General features: G+C 25.8%; 2 protein-coding genes across 2 annotated transcripts in view; both read left to right on the top strand.

Annotated features, from left to right (window-relative positions):
• Positions 1-3,646: 3,646 nt before the first annotated feature.
• On the top strand, positions 3,647-5,363 carry LOC108228341 (olfactory receptor 11A1-like). The gene has a single exon (XM_017403884.2). It carries the CDS (start codon positions 3,686-3,688, stop codon positions 4,646-4,648), a length of 963 nt encoding a protein of 320 aa, XP_017259373.1. The 5' UTR covers positions 3,647-3,685; the 3' UTR covers positions 4,649-5,363.
• A 16,287-nt stretch (positions 5,364-21,650) lies between these two features.
• The window catches only part of LOC108229694 (olfactory receptor 11A1-like), a 3,310-nt gene continuing 3,053 nt past the window's right edge, over positions 21,651-21,907 (top strand). The window contains exon 1 of the mRNA XM_037974393.1: positions 21,651-21,880. Within this exon, the coding sequence (XP_037830321.1) occupies positions 21,690-21,880 (191 nt within the window). The 5' untranslated portion in view covers positions 21,651-21,689. The remainder of the gene's footprint in view (positions 21,881-21,907) is intronic.

The following is a 21,907-nucleotide window of genomic DNA, read 5'->3' as shown; positions in this document are numbered from 1 at the left end:
GGATCAGTTGTGGACGAACAGCCAAGGGTTATTTTATTTTCTGTAAGATTTATTAAAATCTGTCCAGTGGTTCGTCACACACACACACACACACAAACACACAAACACACACACACACACACACACACACACACACACACACACTCATACTGGTTAATGTCACCTATTAGGACAAGTCTTTTAAACAAGTTTGGTTGGTTAATTATGGGGACACCACTTTCTGCTTGGTCTACAGAAGTGTTGACCATATCCATAAATTTATTTTTAGCCATACAACACAGATATCACTTAATATTTTGAATACACACAACCTGACTGAATACTATATAAAGAGGACATTTCTAATTAGATTAATAAGCTCCGACATTAACATAAAAATACATTATAAGGACTAAGAGGGTTTGTAAAGATACTGTATAACTTACAGAAATATATCCAGTGAGTGTCGCTGTAATGACAGTCATGTGCATTAAAGCAAGCACAAGTGACATAGGGACAGTCTAGTCTAAAGAAATACAAAAATATAATTTTTTTAAAACGTAAAATTCAACAAATGTAACAAGATCAAACCCAAAAATATGAATGTGAGCAGCAGTACAATGTAATATACTAAGATATATGGGGTAATTCTTAAAATACAGATTGTTAATATAAATTGACGTGCCTGACAGGGTTTTAATTTACTGTGAGAAACATAATGCTCTTCTTTCAAAACTTTCTCAGCTTTTGTTTTAGGTCTAAATTAAATGACTACACTTTAGTTTGGAACAAAAGTGATGCACTAGAATATCTTGTTTCATTGCAGATTTTGAGTAGTGAGCCAATCAAATTCAGAATGGCCAAATTAAGATTATTATAAGACTGAGTTACCACACAAATTTAAAGTTGGATCTAAAATCCTAACTGATAAAACTAGGGAAGCTGACTCAAATTTGAAGAGAGTCTGTGGCGTACCATTACCCCTTAAAATCTAAAAAGCTCAATCAAAATCCTCCAAAAATACTCTCTGTGTCAATTATTCATGAGGACATGTAGTACCCAAAGCCACCAGCAGGGGCACTGTTTCAATAAAAAAAAAAAAAAACACAATTCTAATTTATGTGAACTATGCAGACATGCTTAAATTTTTTAAATTTACCCTTTTAGCATCTATCTAAGCAAACTCCAATAGTTTTATTACTGTGAAGGTTGTGAGGACTTTGGGTCTGTCCTCACAATTCCAAATGTCTCTGTAGCGTGGTATGGATTCGTGTAAATGTCCTCTTAGTTAATAATTGTAAGCCCACACACAAACACCCACAGACACACACACACACACACAGAGACATCAGGAGGTTTGGAAATGAGGAACCTGAACTTGTGAAGATGAGATTCATTGAAGCGTCTGCAGAAAGCCACCAGAGGGCGACACCCCCCCACACACCCAGCTCTGTGTGAGTGTGTGTGTGTGTGTGTTTCAAGGTAACATGTTGTAGCAACGAGACACCAGCCTGTAAATCCAACAAATGAAGCAGAGAATCCAGTAAATCTTCATAAAGACAGAATAGGATTTATGAATGTAGTTTTTATTTCAGGGATACTCTCCTACCTGCTCAGGACCAGGATTCTCACAGGACCAAGTCCTGGTCCTGATGTGGGACATTGGTTTTTGGACCCAGATGACCCCCCTGAGTCAGTTTGAGCCGCGGGTTGGCTCTTGTCTCTGGATCTCCAAAAAAAAAATGAAAATGATTTAAATTATTTATTTATTGCAGCTGAGGCAACATTTCGTGGCCTAACATTTAAAAGGACACTTTGGGGACAGATCTTCAGTCGTTTGGTTTCTCAGGTGTTTCATCGTCATCAATGGTAGGTAAAGTGGGCGGGGCCAAGAGGGGAAGCTGCCCTTTAAGGCCTAATTAAAATCATTTTATTGATCATTTAAGTGGAAGAGAAGAACGGTGGAATGAAGGTCAGATGGTCAGAGACGACGAGCAGCTCGAGACGGTGAAGGTCCAGATTTAAGTCCCAGATCAGATCAAACCAGTTTCAGCTGCAGGGTGTGAACTTCCTCTGGATGAACGGACAGGAAACAGGAGCTGGTCCAACATCTGAAGGTTTTAGTCAGGTACTGGGTCTGAGTCTGAGTCAGGGTCAGGGTCAGGGTCTGGATCTGGGTCTGTATCAGGGTCTGAGTCAGGGTCTGAGTCTGAGTCTGAGTCAGGGTTAGGGTCCGGGTCTGAGTCTGGGTTTAATCATCCAGTCATCATTTAACAGACCCTTTAAACAAGCAAACTGCACAAAGTGCTTCACATCACTGAAGTTAAAGATGGAGTGCCACCAGGCATTAAAACCTGCCTGTTTGAAGATTCAGTTTAATAAAGTTCAGATCGGTGATGGAGTCCTGAGGTTGGTTCCACAGTCCGGGTGGGGTGACCCAACAGGCCCGGTCAGTCCAGATAGGTCTGGGTCTGGACCCACCTCACCTCCATCACTCCACCATCGCCCGCCGCCCTTCATGACCTCCAGCTGGTTAACTGACATTGTGTCAGCACTCAGAGGTGGAACTGAGTTTAAGCTTGGCTGTGGCGGCCATCTTGAACCAGGTTGACTCTCATACAGCAGATAAAAACATCGTTACCCGCCTTGGTCGTGGGCAGTAATTAGTCTGTTCCTCATTCAGGTTAATCACGATTCTCCTGCAGCAGCTGTGTGGCGTCGGGGTCAGAGGTCATCTGTGATTGCATCATGTTTACCGTGTCTCAGTAATGAGCCCCGGCAGGGCTGCTGCTGCCAGAGCTCAGAGGACGCTCTGCTGTCGCCACGGTTACTTCAGGACATGGATGTCCGCCTGAGGGAACAGACGTTGGACACATTCGTGTGTTGGTCCTCAGCAGCCGAAACACACGATGACGGTGAATTTTATATCTGAAACTCACATAACAGGAGAACACTGGGAGAACACTGGGAGAACACCGGGAGAACACTGGGAGAACACCTGGAGAACACCAGGAGAACACCGGGAGAACACCGGGAGAACACCGGGAGAACACCTGGAGAACACCAGGAGAACACCGGGAGAACACCTGGAGAACACCAGGAGAACACCACAAGAACATGAGCTAAAAGCTAAATGAAGCTAAAATGTGACTAAAACCAAAACTAACAGAACAGCTAACAGCTTAAAGTAGCTAAAGGCTAGCTGGAAGTTCCAAGTTTACAAGTAACAAAAAAGATAGCTAAAAGCTAAAATGCTAAATAAAAGCTATCATTCATCCATCCATCCATCCAACATCAACCAACCGATCCATCCATCCATCCATCCAACATCAACCAACCCATCCATCCATCCATCCATCCATCCATCCATATGTTTATCTTGGTAAAATCAGGTTACAAAACAAAGAAAAATAATTAAAATATTAAACAAACACACCAGCGTAATGAGGTTAAACTACCCTAAACTCCAGGTTTATGAATGTAACTGAAGTTAAAACATTCATGTGTGCTGTAGCTGTTTTTTTAATGTGTTTTTGTTCAGTTAGTGGAACATCTCGGTGCCCGCGGTGACTCCAGGATACGATCAGGTGTGACAGTTTTTTCTCTGCTGATGAGCTCAGGAGGCTCTCAGTGGAGTTCAAAGTTTAAAAGAAGCTGCAGACGTGGTGAACGTCAGCCCGTCTGTAACTTACTGACCTGCAGCATCATGGTAAACTCCACTCAGGTTTTCTATTTCACTCTGAGTGCTTACATAGACTCGGGTCCTTTCAGATACCTGTATTTTATGATCATTATCTCTCTGTATGTTCTGATTGTTGGTTCTAACTTGGTTCTGATTGTGGTTATCTGTGTGAACAGGAGTTTACATGAACCTATGTACCTGTTTCTGTGCAGCCTGTTTGTAAATGAACTGTATGGGAGTACAGGCTTGTTTCCACTGCTTCTGGTTCAGATTCTGTCAGACGTTCACATTATTTCTGCTCCGCTCTGTTTCCTGCAGATTTACTGTGTTTACACTTATGGAATCATAGAGCTTTTTAATTTAGCCGTCATGTCTTACGACAGATACGTTGCTATCTGTTTCCCTCTGCAATACAGCGCTCTGATGACCTCTAAAAAGGTGGTCCTGCTTATCGCTCTCACATGGTTGTTCCCTTTTGTTGCGATTGTGGTTGTGGTTTCCCTGAGCGCCCCGCTGCAGCGCTGTGGGAACACCATCGACAGAGTCTACTGTGGAAACTACGCCATCGTTAAGCTCAGCTGCTCCAACACAAGCCTCAATAACGTTTTAGGACTCCTTTACACAGTCGTCTCCATCATCATTCCTCTGGTTTTAATCCTTTACATGTATGCAAAGATTCTGGAGGTGTGTTTCTCTGGATCCAAACAGACCCGGCAGAAGGCCGTCAGCACCTGCACGCCTCACCTGGCCTCCATCCTGAACTTCTCTTTCGGCTGCTGTTTTCAGATTTTACAGAGCAGGTTCGAGCTGAGCAGACTTCCTGCCGTGGTGGCCATTATTTTATCTCTGTACTTCCTGACATGCCAGCCGCTCTTTAACCCGATTCTGTACGGACTGAAAATGAGCTCGATCCGTGAGGCGTGTAAACGTCTGTTCTGTGGAGAAAACAGGAATCCGTCAGCAGATTTGTTCAGTTCAGCTTTTTAGACCCGATAAAAGTTTTAAAAATTTAAATCAGGATTGTTCAAGCGTCTTTCATTTGTTACAATAAATGCTTTTTAATTGAAAAGAAGAAAATAAAAATCAAATGTCTTTATTTTAACCAAGCTTTTAAAAGTGAGAATGGAAATCACTTTTAAATGAATAATTTTGTCCAAATGTTTACATTTCCTTGATCACTTTTCTTCTCCACAGGCCAGCTTTTTCCCAACAAACGTTTATATAATTTAATATCTTTTTAGTTTGTAAATGTAAAGAAATATAACGTTTAGTTTATAAGTCAGTTCTTTTCGATGATTTGTCTGTATGCTGTCATGCATTTCATTTATCTACCAGAACTTTTATTGTGAAAGCAATAAAATCAGTTTGTCCTGCATTTTCCACAAACTGAAGATAATTATTTTGTCTCCTTCGATTTATGAAAAACCTGAAAACCTCCCAATAAACTGTTGTTCTGCTTCATTTCAAACCTCAACCATAACTTATATTTTTTATTCAAGCTTTGTGTGAGGAACATCATGACGTCAAGAAAGAATTCATTCAGATGTTTGAGTTAACTGAGCAGCAACGGCCCATTTTTCCTTTCTATAATTCCAGACTTCTACAGAATCTGATTTTAATGTCTTTTAAATTCATTTTTTGATCAAAATACAAACATTTGCTGAAAATTTACAATAAATATTTGTACCTAAACAGTAGAACAAGGTGGCTTTACATCGTTTGAAGCTCCAAATAAACAAACAAAAGATGAACATTATCTGAATAAATCTAATCTGTTGTTCTTCTTATGATTAAAATCAGTTAAAGTCTATTTCAACAGAAAGCTCATTTATTAAAACTGTTCTCATTTATTAAAACTGTTCTCATTTATTAAAACTGTTCTCATTTATTAAAACTGTTCTCATTTATTAAAACTGTTCTCATTTATTAAAACTGTTCTCATTTTATTAAACTATTCTCATTTATTAAAACTGTTCTCATTTATTAAAACTGTTCTCATTTATTAAACTCTGTTCTCATTTAATAAAACTGTTCTCATTTATTAAAACTGTTCTCATTTATTAAAACTGTTCTCATTTTATTAAACTATTCTCATTTATTAAAACTATTCTCATTTATTAAAACTGTTCTCATTTATTAAAACTGTTCTCATTTTATTAAACTATTCTCATTTATTAAAACTGTTCTCATTTATTAAAACTGTTCTCATTTATTAAACTCTGTTCTCATTTAATAAAACTGTTCTCATTTATTAAAACTGTTCTCATTTATTAAAACTGTTCTCATTTTATTAAACTATTCTCATTTATTAAAACTGTTCTCATTTATTAAAACTGTTCTCATTTATTAAAACTGTTCTCATTTTATTAAACTATTCTCATTTATTAAAACTGTTCTCATTTATTAAACTCTGTTCTCATTTAATAAAACTGTTCTCATTTATTAAACTATTCTCATTTATTAAAACTGTTCTCATTTTATTAAACTATTCTCATTTATTAAAACTGTTCTCATTTTATTAAACTATTCTCATTTATTAAAACTGTTCTCATTTATTAAAACTGTTCTCATTTATTAAACTCTGTTCTCATTTAATAAAACTGTTCTCATTTATTAAAACTGTTCTCATTTATTAAAACTGTTCTCATTTTATTAAACTATTCTCATTTATTAAAACTATTCTCATTTATTAAAACTGTTCTCATTTATTAAAACTGTTCTCATTTTATTAAACTATTCTCATTTATTAAAACTGTTCTCATTTATTAAAACTGTTCTCATTTATTAAACTCTGTTCTCATTTAATAAAACTGTTCTCATTTATTAAAACTGTTCTCATTTATTAAAACTGTTCTCATTTTATTAAACTATTCTCATTTATTAAAACTGTTCTCATTTATTAAAACTGTTCTCATTTATTAAAACTGTTCTCATTTTATTAAACTATTCTCATTTATTAAAACTGTTCTCATTTATTAAACTCTGTTCTCATTTAATAAAACTGTTCTCATTTATTAAACTATTCTCATTTATTAAAACTGTTCTCATTTTATTAAACTATTCTCATTTATTAAAACTGTTCTCATTTTATTAAACTATTCTCATTTATTAAAACTGTTCTCATTTATTAAAACTGTTCTCATTTATTAAACTCTGTTCTCATTTAATAAAACTGTTCTCATTTATTAAAACTGTTCTCATTTATTAAAACTGTTCTCATTTTATTAAACTATTCTCATTTATTAAAACTATTCTCATTTATTAAAACTGTTCTCATTTATTAAAACTGTTCTCATTTTATTAAACTATTCTCATTTATTAAAACTGTTCTCATTTATTAAAACTGTTCTCATTTATTAAACTCTGTTCTCATTTAATAAAACTGTTCTCATTTATTAAAACTGTTCTCATTTATTAAAACTGTTCTCATTTTATTAAACTATTCTCATTTATTAAAACTGTTCTCATTTATTAAAACTGTTCTCATTTATTAAAACTGTTCTCATTTTATTAAACTATTCTCATTTATTAAAACTGTTCTCATTTATTAAACTCTGTTCTCATTTAATAAAACTGTTCTCATTTATTAAACTATTCTCATTTATTAAAACTGTTCTCATTTTATTAAACTATTCTCATTTATTAAAACTGTTCTCATTTTATTAAACTATTCTCATTTATTAAAACTGTTCTCATTTATTAAAACTGTTCTCATTTATTAAACTCTGTTCTCATTTAATAAAACTGTTCTCATTTATTAAAACTGTTCTCATTTATTAAAACTGTTCTCATTTTATTAAACTATTCTCATTTATTAAAACTATTCTCATTTATTAAAACTGTTCTCATTTATTAAAACTGTTCTCATTTTATTAAACTATTCTCATTTATTAAAACTGTTCTCATTTATTAAAACTGTTCTCATTTATTAAACTCTGTTCTCATTTAATAAAACTGTTCTCATTTATTAAAACTGTTCTCATTTATTAAAACTGTTCTCATTTTATTAAACTATTCTCATTTATTAAAACTGTTCTCATTTATTAAAACTGTTCTCATTTATTAAAACTGTTCTCATTTTATTAAACTATTCTCATTTATTAAAACTGTTCTCATTTATTAAACTCTGTTCTCATTTAATAAAACTGTTCTCATTTATTAAACTATTCTCATTTATTAAAACTGTTCTCATTTTATTAAACTATTCTCATTTATTAAAACTGTTCTCATTTTATTAAACTATTCTCATTTATTAAAACTGTTCTCATTTATTAAAACTGTTCTCATTTATTAAACTCTGTTCTCATTTAATAAAACTGTTCTCATTTATTAAAACTGTTCTCATTTATTAAAACTGTTCTCATTTTATTAAACTATTCTCATTTATTAAAACTATTCTCATTTATTAAAACTGTTCTCATTTATTAAAACTGTTCTCATTTTATTAAACTATTCTCATTTATTAAAACTGTTCTCATTTATTAAAACTGTTCTCATTTATTAAACTCTGTTCTCATTTAATAAAACTGTTCTCATTTATTAAAACTGTTCTCATTTATTAAAACTGTTCTCATTTTATTAAACTATTCTCATTTATTAAAACTGTTCTCATTTATTAAAACTGTTCTCATTTATTAAAACTGTTCTCATTTTATTAAACTATTCTCATTTATTAAAACTGTTCTCATTTATTAAACTCTGTTCTCATTTAATAAAACTGTTCTCATTTATTAAACTATTCTCATTTATTAAAACTGTTCTCATTTTATTAAACTATTCTCATTTATTAAAACTGTTCTCATTTTATTAAACTATTCTCATTTATTAAAACTGTTCTCATTTATTAAAACTGTTCTCATTTATTAAACTCTGTTCTCATTTAATAAAACTGTTCTCATTTATTAAAACTGTTCTCATTTATTAAAACTGTTCTCATTTTATTAAACTATTCTCATTTATTAAAACTATTCTCATTTATTAAAACTGTTCTCATTTATTAAAACTGTTCTCATTTTATTAAACTATTCTCATTTATTAAAACTGTTCTCATTTATTAAAACTGTTCTCATTTATTAAACTCTGTTCTCATTTAATAAAACTGTTCTCATTTATTAAAACTGTTCTCATTTATTAAAACTGTTCTCATTTTATTAAACTATTCTCATTTATTAAAACTGTTCTCATTTATTAAAACTGTTCTCATTTATTAAAACTGTTCTCATTTTATTAAACTATTCTCATTTATTAAAACTGTTCTCATTTATTAAACTCTGTTCTCATTTAATAAAACTGTTCTCATTTATTAAACTATTCTCATTTATTAAAACTGTTCTCATTTTATTAAACTATTCTCATTTATTAAAACTGTTCTCATTTTATTAAACTATTCTCATTTATTAAAACTGTTCTCATTTATTAAAACTGTTCTCATTTATTAAACTCTGTTCTCATTTAATAAAACTGTTCTCATTTATTAAAACTGTTCTCATTTATTAAAACTGTTCTCATTTTATTAAACTATTCTCATTTATTAAAACTATTCTCATTTATTAAAACTGTTCTCATTTATTAAAACTGTTCTCATTTTATTAAACTATTCTCATTTATTAAAACTGTTCTCATTTATTAAAACTGTTCTCATTTATTAAACTCTGTTCTCATTTAATAAAACTGTTCTCATTTATTAAAACTGTTCTCATTTATTAAAACTGTTCTCATTTTATTAAACTATTCTCATTTATTAAAACTGTTCTCATTTATTAAAACTGTTCTCATTTATTAAAACTGTTCTCATTTTATTAAACTATTCTCATTTATTAAAACTGTTCTCATTTATTAAACTCTGTTCTCATTTAATAAAACTGTTCTCATTTATTAAACTATTCTCATTTATTAAAACTGTTCTCATTTTATTAAACTATTCTCATTTATTAAAACTGTTCTCATTTTATTAAACTATTCTCATTTATTAAAACTGTTCTCATTTATTAAAACTGTTCTCATTTATTAAACTCTGTTCTCATTTAATAAAACTGTTCTCATTTATTAAAACTGTTCTCATTTATTAAAACTGTTCTCATTTTATTAAACTATTCTCATTTATTAAAACTATTCTCATTTATTAAAACTGTTCTCATTTATTAAAACTGTTCTCATTTTATTAAACTATTCTCATTTATTAAAACTGTTCTCATTTATTAAAACTGTTCTCATTTATTAAACTCTGTTCTCATTTAATAAAACTGTTCTCATTTATTAAAACTGTTCTCATTTATTAAAACTGTTCTCATTTTATTAAACTATTCTCATTTATTAAAACTGTTCTCATTTATTAAAACTGTTCTCATTTATTAAAACTGTTCTCATTTTATTAAACTATTCTCATTTATTAAAACTGTTCTCATTTATTAAACTCTGTTCTCATTTAATAAAACTGTTCTCATTTATTAAACTATTCTCATTTATTAAAACTGTTCTCATTTTATTAAACTATTCTCATTTATTAAAACTGTTCTCATTTTATTAAACTATTCTCATTTATTAAAACTGTTCTCATTTATTAAAACTGTTCTCATTTATTAAACTCTGTTCTCATTTAATAAAACTGTTCTCATTTATTAAAACTGTTCTCATTTATTAAAACTGTTCTCATTTTATTAAACTATTCTCATTTATTAAAACTATTCTCATTTATTAAAACTGTTCTCATTTATTAAAACTGTTCTCATTTTATTAAACTATTCTCATTTATTAAAACTGTTCTCATTTATTAAAACTGTTCTCATTTATTAAACTCTGTTCTCATTTAATAAAACTGTTCTCATTTATTAAAACTGTTCTCATTTATTAAAACTGTTCTCATTTTATTAAACTATTCTCATTTATTAAAACTGTTCTCATTTATTAAAACTGTTCTCATTTATTAAAACTGTTCTCATTTTATTAAACTATTCTCATTTATTAAAACTGTTCTCATTTATTAAACTCTGTTCTCATTTAATAAAACTGTTCTCATTTATTAAACTATTCTCATTTATTAAAACTGTTCTCATTTTATTAAACTATTCTCATTTATTAAAACTGTTCTCATTTTATTAAACTATTCTCATTTATTAAAACTGTTCTCATTTATTAAAACTGTTCTCATTTATTAAACTCTGTTCTCATTTAATAAAACTGTTCTCATTTATTAAAACTGTTCTCATTTATTAAAACTGTTCTCATTTTATTAAACTATTCTCATTTATTAAAACTATTCTCATTTATTAAAACTGTTCTCATTTATTAAAACTGTTCTCATTTTATTAAACTATTCTCATTTATTAAAACTGTTCTCATTTATTAAAACTGTTCTCATTTATTAAACTCTGTTCTCATTTAATAAAACTGTTCTCATTTATTAAAACTGTTCTCATTTATTAAAACTGTTCTCATTTTATTAAACTATTCTCATTTATTAAAACTGTTCTCATTTATTAAAACTGTTCTCATTTATTAAAACTGTTCTCATTTTATTAAACTATTCTCATTTATTAAAACTGTTCTCATTTATTAAACTCTGTTCTCATTTAATAAAACTGTTCTCATTTATTAAACTATTCTCATTTATTAAAACTGTTCTCATTTTATTAAACTATTCTCATTTATTAAAACTGTTCTCATTTTATTAAACTATTCTCATTTATTAAAACTGTTCTCATTTATTAAAACTGTTCTCATTTATTAAACTCTGTTCTCATTTAATAAAACTGTTCTCATTTATTAAAACTGTTCTCATTTATTAAAACTGTTCTCATTTTATTAAACTATTCTCATTTATTAAAACTATTCTCATTTATTAAAACTGTTCTCATTTATTAAAACTGTTCTCATTTTATTAAACTATTCTCATTTATTAAAACTGTTCTCATTTATTAAAACTGTTCTCATTTATTAAACTCTGTTCTCATTTAATAAAACTGTTCTCATTTATTAAAACTGTTCTCATTTATTAAAACTGTTCTCATTTTATTAAACTATTCTCATTTATTAAAACTGTTCTCATTTATTAAAACTGTTCTCATTTATTAAAACTGTTCTCATTTTATTAAACTATTCTCATTTATTAAAACTGTTCTCATTTATTAAACTCTGTTCTCATTTAATAAAACTGTTCTCATTTATTAAACTATTCTCATTTATTAAAACTGTTCTCATTTTATTAAACTATTCTCATTTATTAAAACTGTTCTCATTTTATTAAACTATTCTCATTTATTAAAACTGTTCTCATTTATTAAAACTGTTCTCATTTATTAAACTCTGTTCTCATTTAATAAAACTGTTCTCATTTATTAAAACTGTTCTCATTTATTAAAACTGTTCTCATTTTATTAAACTATTCTCATTTATTAAAACTATTCTCATTTATTAAAACTGTTCTCATTTATTAAAACTGTTCTCATTTTATTAAACTATTCTCATTTATTAAAACTGTTCTCATTTATTAAAACTGTTCTCATTTATTAAACTCTGTTCTCATTTAATAAAACTGTTCTCATTTATTAAAACTGTTCTCATTTATTAAAACTGTTCTCATTTTATTAAACTATTCTCATTTATTAAAACTGTTCTCATTTATTAAAACTGTTCTCATTTATTAAAACTGTTCTCATTTTATTAAACTATTCTCATTTATTAAAACTGTTCTCATTTATTAAACTCTGTTCTCATTTAATAAAACTGTTCTCATTTATTAAACTATTCTCATTTATTAAAACTGTTCTCATTTTATTAAACTATTCTCATTTATTAAAACTGTTCTCATTTTATTAAACTATTCTCATTTATTAAAACTGTTCTCATTTATTAAAACTGTTCTCATTTATTAAACTCTGTTCTCATTTAATAAAACTGTTCTCATTTATTAAAACTGTTCTCATTTATTAAAACTGTTCTCATTTTATTAAACTATTCTCATTTATTAAAACTATTCTCATTTATTAAAACTGTTCTCATTTATTAAAACTGTTCTCATTTTATTAAACTATTCTCATTTATTAAAACTGTTCTCATTTATTAAAACTGTTCTCATTTATTAAACTCTGTTCTCATTTAATAAAACTGTTCTCATTTATTAAAACTGTTCTCATTTATTAAAACTGTTCTCATTTTATTAAACTATTCTCATTTATTAAAACTGTTCTCATTTATTAAAACTGTTCTCATTTATTAAAACTGTTCTCATTTTATTAAACTATTCTCATTTATTAAAACTGTTCTCATTTATTAAACTCTGTTCTCATTTAATAAAACTGTTCTCATTTATTAAACTATTCTCATTTATTAAAACTGTTCTCATTTTATTAAACTATTCTCATTTATTAAAACTGTTCTCATTTTATTAAACTATTCTCATTTATTAAAACTGTTCTCATTTATTAAAACTGTTCTCATTTATTAAACTCTGTTCTCATTTAATAAAACTGTTCTCATTTATTAAAACTGTTCTCATTTATTAAAACTGTTCTCATTTTATTAAACTATTCTCATTTATTAAAACTATTCTCATTTATTAAAACTGTTCTCATTTATTAAAACTGTTCTCATTTTATTAAACTATTCTCATTTATTAAAACTGTTCTCATTTATTAAAACTGTTCTCATTTATTAAACTCTGTTCTCATTTAATAAAACTGTTCTCATTTATTAAAACTGTTCTCATTTATTAAAACTGTTCTCATTTTATTAAACTATTCTCATTTATTAAAACTGTTCTCATTTATTAAAACTGTTCTCATTTATTAAAACTGTTCTCATTTTATTAAACTATTCTCATTTATTAAAACTGTTCTCATTTATTAAACTCTGTTCTCATTTAATAAAACTGTTCTCATTTATTAAACTATTCTCATTTATTAAAACTGTTCTCATTTTATTAAACTATTCTCATTTATTAAAACTGTTCTCATTTTATTAAACTATTCTCATTTATTAAAACTGTTCTCATTTATTAAAACTGTTCTCATTTATTAAACTCTGTTCTCATTTAATAAAACTGTTCTCATTTATTAAAACTGTTCTCATTTATTAAAACTGTTCTCATTTTATTAAACTATTCTCATTTATTAAAACTATTCTCATTTATTAAAACTGTTCTCATTTATTAAAACTGTTCTCATTTTATTAAACTATTCTCATTTATTAAAACTGTTCTCATTTATTAAAACTGTTCTCATTTATTAAACTCTGTTCTCATTTAATAAAACTGTTCTCATTTATTAAAACTGTTCTCATTTATTAAAACTGTTCTCATTTTATTAAACTATTCTCATTTATTAAAACTGTTCTCATTTATTAAAACTGTTCTCATTTATTAAAACTGTTCTCATTTTATTAAACTATTCTCATTTATTAAAACTGTTCTCATTTATTAAACTCTGTTCTCATTTAATAAAACTGTTCTCATTTATTAAACTATTCTCATTTATTAAAACTGTTCTCATTTTATTAAACTATTCTCATTTATTAAAACTGTTCTCATTTTATTAAACTATTCTCATTTATTAAAACTGTTCTCATTTATTAAAACTGTTCTCATTTATTAAACTCTGTTCTCATTTAATAAAACTGTTCTCATTTATTAAAACTGTTCTCATTTATTAAAACTGTTCTCATTTTATTAAACTATTCTCATTTATTAAAACTATTCTCATTTATTAAAACTGTTCTCATTTATTAAAACTGTTCTCATTTTATTAAACTATTCTCATTTATTAAAACTGTTCTCATTTATTAAAACTGTTCTCATTTATTAAACTCTGTTCTCATTTAATAAAACTGTTCTCATTTATTAAAACTGTTCTCATTTATTAAAACTGTTCTCATTTTATTAAACTATTCTCATTTATTAAAACTGTTCTCATTTATTAAAACTGTTCTCATTTATTAAAACTGTTCTCATTTTATTAAACTATTCTCATTTATTAAAACTGTTCTCATTTATTAAACTCTGTTCTCATTTAATAAAACTGTTCTCATTTATTAAACTATTCTCATTTATTAAAACTGTTCTCATTTTATTAAACTATTCTCATTTATTAAAACTGTTCTCATTTTATTAAACTATTCTCATTTATTAAAACTGTTCTCATTTATTAAAACTGTTCTCATTTATTAAACTCTGTTCTCATTTAATAAAACTGTTCTCATTTATTAAAACTGTTCTCATTTATTAAAACTGTTCTCATTTTATTAAACTATTCTCATTTATTAAAACTATTCTCATTTATTAAAACTGTTCTCATTTATTAAAACTGTTCTCATTTTATTAAACTATTCTCATTTATTAAAACTGTTCTCATTTATTAAAACTGTTCTCATTTATTAAACTCTGTTCTCATTTAATAAAACTGTTCTCATTTATTAAAACTGTTCTCATTTATTAAAACTGTTCTCATTTTATTAAACTATTCTCATTTATTAAAACTGTTCTCATTTATTAAAACTGTTCTCATTTATTAAAACTGTTCTCATTTTATTAAACTATTCTCATTTATTAAAACTGTTCTCATTTATTAAACTCTGTTCTCATTTAATAAAACTGTTCTCATTTATTAAACTATTCTCATTTATTAAAACTGTTCTCATTTTATTAAACTATTCTCATTTATTAAAACTGTTCTCATTTTATTAAACTATTCTCATTTATTAAAACTGTTCTCATTTATTAAAACTGTTCTCATTTATTAAACTCTGTTCTCATTTAATAAAACTGTTCTCATTTATTAAAACTGTTCTCATTTATTAAAACTGTTCTCATTTTATTAAACTATTCTCATTTATTAAAACTATTCTCATTTATTAAAACTGTTCTCATTTATTAAAACTGTTCTCATTTTATTAAACTATTCTCATTTATTAAAACTGTTCTCATTTATTAAAACTGTTCTCATTTATTAAACTCTGTTCTCATTTAATAAAACTGTTCTCATTTATTAAAACTGTTCTCATTTATTAAAACTGTTCTCATTTTATTAAACTATTCTCATTTATTAAAACTGTTCTCATTTATTAAAACTGTTCTCATTTATTAAAACTGTTCTCATTTTATTAAACTATTCTCATTTATTAAAACTGTTCTCATTTATTAAACTCTGTTCTCATTTAATAAAACTGTTCTCATTTATTAAACTATTCTCATTTATTAAAACTGTTCTCATTTTATTAAACTATTCTCATTTATTAAAACTGTTCTCATTTTATTAAACTATTCTCATTTATTAAAACTGTTCTCATTTATTAAAACTGTTCTCATTTATTAAACTCTGTTCTCATTTAATAAAACTGTTCTCATTTATTAAAACTGTTCTCATTTATTAAAACTGTTCTCATTTTATTAAACTATTCTCATTTATTAAAACTATTCTCATTTATTAAAACTGTTCTCATTTATTAAAACTGTTCTCATTTTATTAAACTATTCTCATTTATTAAAACTGTTCTCATTTATTAAAACTGTTCTCATTTATTAAACTCTGTTCTCATTTAATAAAACTGTTCTCATTTATTAAAACTGTTCTCATTTATTAAAACTGTTCTCATTTTATTAAACTATTCTCATTTATTAAAACTGTTCTCATTTATTAAAACTGTTCTCATTTATTAAAACTGTTCTCATTTTATTAAACTATTCTCATTTATTAAAACTGTTCTCATTTATTAAACTCTGTTCTCATTTAATAAAACTGTTCTCATTTATTAAACTATTCTCATTTATTAAAACTGTTCTCATTTTATTAAACTATTCTCATTTATTAAAACTGTTCTCATTTTATTAAACTATTCTCATTTATTAAAACTGTTCTCATTTATTAAAACTGTTCTCATTTATTAAACTCTGTTCTCATTTAATAAAACTGTTCTCATTTATTAAAACTGTTCTCATTTATTAAAACTGTTCTCATTTTATTAAACTATTCTCATTTATTAAAACTATTCTCATTTATTAAAACTGTTCTCATTTATTAAAACTGTTCTCATTTTATTAAACTATTCTCATTTATTAAAACTGTTCTCATTTATTAAAACTGTTCTCATTTATTAAACTCTGTTCTCATTTAATAAAACTGTTCTCATTTATTAAAACTGTTCTCATTTATTAAAACTGTTCTCATTTTATTAAACTATTCTCATTTATTAAAACTGTTCTCATTTATTAAAACTGTTCTCATTTATTAAAACTGTTCTCATTTTATTAAACTATTCTCATTTATTAAAACTGTTCTCATTTATTAAACTCTGTTCTCATTTAATAAAACTGTTCTCATTTATTAAACTATTCTCATTTATTAAAACTGTTCTCATTTTATTAAACTATTCTCATTTATTAAAACTGTTCTCATTTTATTAAACTATTCTCATTTATTAAAACTGTTCTCATTTATTAAAACTGTTCTCATTTATTAAACTCTGTTCTCATTTAATAAAACTGTTCTCATTTATTAAAACTGTTCTCATTTATTAAAACTGTTCTCATTTTATTAAACTATTCTCATTTATTAAAACTATTCTCATTTATTAAAACTGTTCTCATTTATTAAAACTGTTCTCATTTTATTAAACTATTCTCATTTATTAAAACTGTTCTCATTTATTAAAACTGTTCTCATTTATTAAACTCTGTTCTCATTTAATAAAACTGTTCTCATTTATTAAAACTGTTCTCATTTATTAAAACTGTTCTCATTTTATTAAACTATTCTCATTTATTAAAACTGTTCTCATTTATTAAAACTGTTCTCATTTATTAAAACTGTTCTCATTTTATTAAACTATTCTCATTTATTAAAACTGTTCTCATTTATTAAACTCTGTTCTCATTTAATAAAACTGTTCTCATTTATTAAACTATTCTCATTTATTAAAACTGTTCTCATTTTATTAAACTATTCTCATTTATTAAAACTGTTCTCATTTTATTAAACTATTCTCATTTATTAAAACTGTTCTCATTTATTAAAACTGTTCTCATTTATTAAACTCTGTTCTCATTTAATAAAACTGTTCTCATTTATTAAAACTGTTCTCATTTATTAAAACTGTTCTCATTTTATTAAACTATTCTCATTTATTAAAACTATTCTCATTTATTAAAACTGTTCTCATTTATTAAAACTGTTCTCATTTTATTAAACTATTCTCATTTATTAAAACTGTTCTCATTTATTAAAACTGTTCTCATTTATTAAACTCTGTTCTCATTTAATAAAACTGTTCTCATTTATTAAAACTGTTCTCATTTATTAAAACTGTTCTCATTTTATTAAACTATTCTCATTTATTAAAACTGTTCTCATTTATTAAAACTGTTCTCATTTATTAAAACTGTTCTCATTTTATTAAACTATTCTCATTTATTAAAACTGTTCTCATTTATTAAACTCTGTTCTCATTTAATAAAACTGTTCTCATTTATTAAACTATTCTCATTTATTAAAACTGTTCTCATTTTATTAAACTATTCTCATTTATTAAAACTGTTCTCATTTTATTAAACTATTCTCATTTATTAAAACTGTTCTCATTTATTAAAACTGTTCTCATTTATTAAACTCTGTTCTCATTTAATAAAACTGTTCTCATTTATTAAAACTGTTCTCATTTATTAAAACTGTTCTCATTTTATTAAACTATTCTCATTTATTAAAACTATTCTCATTTATTAAAACTGTTCTCATTTATTAAAACTGTTCTCATTTTATTAAACTATTCTCATTTATTAAAACTGTTCTCATTTATTAAAACTGTTCTCATTTATTAAACTCTGTTCTCATTTAATAAAACTGTTCTCATTTATTAAAACTGTTCTCATTTATTAAAACTGTTCTCATTTTATTAAACTATTCTCATTTATTAAAACTGTTCTCATTTATTAAAACTGTTCTCATTTATTAAAACTGTTCTCATTTTATTAAACTATTCTCATTTATTAAAACTGTTCTCATTTATTAAACTCTGTTCTCATTTAATAAAACTGTTCTCATTTATTAAACTATTCTCATTTATTAAAACTGTTCTCATTTTATTAAACTATTCTCATTTATTAAAACTGTTCTCATTTTATTAAACTATTCTCATTTATTAAAACTGTTCTCATTTATTAAAACTGTTCTCATTTATTAAACTCTGTTCTCATTTAATAAAACTGTTCTCATTTATTAAAACTGTTCTCATTTATTAAAACTGTTCTCATTTTATTAAACTATTCTCATTTATTAAAACTATTCTCATTTATTAAAACTGTTCTCATTTATTAAAACTGTTCTCATTTTATTAAACTATTCTCATTTATTAAAACTGTTCTCATTTATTAAAACTGTTCTCATTTATTAAACTCTGTTCTCATTTAATAAAACTGTTCTCATTTATTAAAACTGTTCTCATTTATTAAAACTGTTCTCATTTTATTAAACTATTCTCATTTATTAAAACTGTTCTCATTTATTAAAACTGTTCTCATTTATTAAAACTGTTCTCATTTTATTAAACTATTCTCATTTATTAAAACTGTTCTCATTTATTAAACTCTGTTCTCATTTAATAAAACTGTTCTCATTTATTAAACTATTCTCATTTATTAAAACTGTTCTCATTTTATTAAACTATTCTCATTTATTAAAACTGTTCTCATTTTATTAAACTATTCTCATTTATTAAAACTGTTCTCATTTATTAAAACTGTTCTCATTTATTAAACTCTGTTCTCATTTAATAAAACTGTTCTCATTTATTAAAACTGTTCTCATTTATTAAAACTGTTCTCATTTTATTAAACTATTCTCATTTATTAAAACTATTCTCATTTATTAAAACTGTTCTCATTTATTAAAACTGTTCTCATTTTATTAAACTATTCTCATTTATTAAAACTGTTCTCATTTATTAAAACTGTTCTCATTTATTAAACTCTGTTCTCATTTAATAAAACTGTTCTCATTTATTAAAACTGTTCTCATTTATTAAAACTGTTCTCATTTTATTAAACTATTCTCATTTATTAAAACTGTTCTCATTTATTAAAACTGTTCTCATTTATTAAAACTGTTCTCATTTTATTAAACTATTCTCATTTATTAAAACTGTTCTCATTTATTAAACTCTGTTCTCATTTAATAAAACTGTTCTCATTTATTAAACTATTCTCATTTATTAAAACTGTTCTCATTTTATTAAACTATTCTCATTTATTAAAACTGTTCTCATTTTATTAAACTATTCTCATTTATTAAAACTGTTCTCATTTATTAAAACTGTTCTCATTTATTAAACTCTGTTCTCATTTAATAAAACTGTTCTCATTTATTAAAACTGTTCTCATTTATTAAAACTGTTCTCATTTTATTAAACTATTCTCATTTATTAAAACTATTCTCATTTATTAAAACTGTTCTCATTTATTAAAACTGTTCTCATTTTATTAAACTATTCTCATTTATTAAAACTGTTCTCATTTATTAAAACTGTTCTCATTTATTAAACTCTGTTCTCATTTAATAAAACTGTTCTCATTTATTAAAACTGTTCTCATTTATTAAAACTGTTCTCATTTTATTAAACTATTCTCATTTATTAAAACTGTTCTCATTTATTAAAACTGTTCTCATTTATTAAAACTGTTCTCATTTTATTAAACTATTCTCATTTATTAAAACTGTTCTCATTTATTAAACTCTGTTCTCATTTAATAAAACTGTTCTCATTTATTAAACTATTCTCATTTATTAAAACTGTTCTCATTTTATTAAACTATTCTCATTTATTAAAACTGTTCTCATTTTATTAAACTATTCTCATTTATTAAAACTGTTCTCATTTATTAAAACTGTTCTCATTTATTAAACTCTGTTCTCATTTAATAAAACTGTTCTCATTTATTAAAACTGTTCTCATTTATTAAAACTGTTCTCATTTTATTAAACTATTCTCATTTATTAAAACTATTCTCATTTATTAAAACTGTTCTCATTTATTAAAACTGTTCTCATTTTATTAAACTATTCTCATTTATTAAAACTGTTCTCATTTATTAAAACTGTTCTCATTTATTAAACTCTGTTCTCATTTAATAAAACTGTTCTCATTTATTAAAACTGTTCTCATTTATTAAAACTGTTCTCATTTTATTAAACTATTCTCATTTATTAAAACTGTTCTCATTTATTAAAACTGTTCTCATTTATTAAAACTGTTCTCATTTTATTAAACTATTCTCATTTATTAAAACTGTTCTCATTTATTAAACTCTGTTCTCATTTAATAAAACTGTTCTCATTTATTAAACTATTCTCATTTATTAAAACTGTTCTCATTTTATTAAACTATTCTCATTTATTAAAACTGTTCTCATTTTATTAAACTATTCTCATTTATTAAAACTGTTCTCATTTATTAAAACTGTTCTCATTTATTAAACTCTGTTCTCATTTAATAAAACTGTTCTCATTTATTAAAACTGTTCTCATTTATTAAAACTGTTCTCATTTTATTAAACTATTCTCATTTATTAAAACTATTCTCATTTATTAAAACTGTTCTCATTTATTAAAACTGTTCTCATTTTATTAAACTATTCTCATTTATTAAAACTGTTCTCATTTATTAAAACTGTTCTCATTTATTAAACTCTGNTCCATCCATCCATCCATCCATCCATATGTTTATCTTGGTAAAATCAGGTTACAAAACAAAGAAAAATAATTAAAATATTAAACAAACACACCAGCGTAATGAGGTTAAACTACCCTAAACTCCAGGTTTATGAATGTAACTGAAGTTAAAACATTCATGTGTGCTGTAGCTGTTTTTTTAATGTGTTTTTGTTCAGTTAGTGGAACATCTCGGTGCCCGCGGTGACTCCAGGATACGATCAGGTGTGACAGTTTTTTCTCTGCTGATGAGCTCAGGAGGCTCTCAGTGGAGTTCAAAGTTTAAAAGAAGCTGCAGACGTGGTGAACGTCAGCCCGTCTGTAACTTACTGACCTGCAGCATCATGGTAAACTCCACTCAGGTTTTCTATTTCACTCTGAGTGCTTACATAGACTCGGGTCCTTTCAGATACCTGTATTTTATGATCATTATCTCTCTGTATGTTCTGATTGTTGGTTCTAACTTGGTTCTGATTGTGGTTATCTGTGTGAACAGGAGTTTACATGAACCTATGTACCTGTTTCTGTGCAGCCTGTTTGTAAATGAACTGTATGGGAGTAC

Source organism: Kryptolebias marmoratus, unplaced genomic scaffold (assembly GCF_001649575.2).
Source record: "Kryptolebias marmoratus isolate JLee-2015 unplaced genomic scaffold, ASM164957v2 Scaffold35, whole genome shotgun sequence".
NCBI lineage: Eukaryota > Metazoa > Chordata > Actinopteri > Cyprinodontiformes > Rivulidae > Kryptolebias > Kryptolebias marmoratus.
This window is presented reverse-complemented; position numbering and strand designations above follow the sequence as displayed.

Bases quoted from the DNA above. Each gene is read 5' to 3' on its own strand.
- LOC108228341 (XM_017403884.2), top strand. From the start codon at position 3,686: ATGGTAAACTCCACTCAGGTTTTCTATTTCACTCTGAGTGCTTACATA.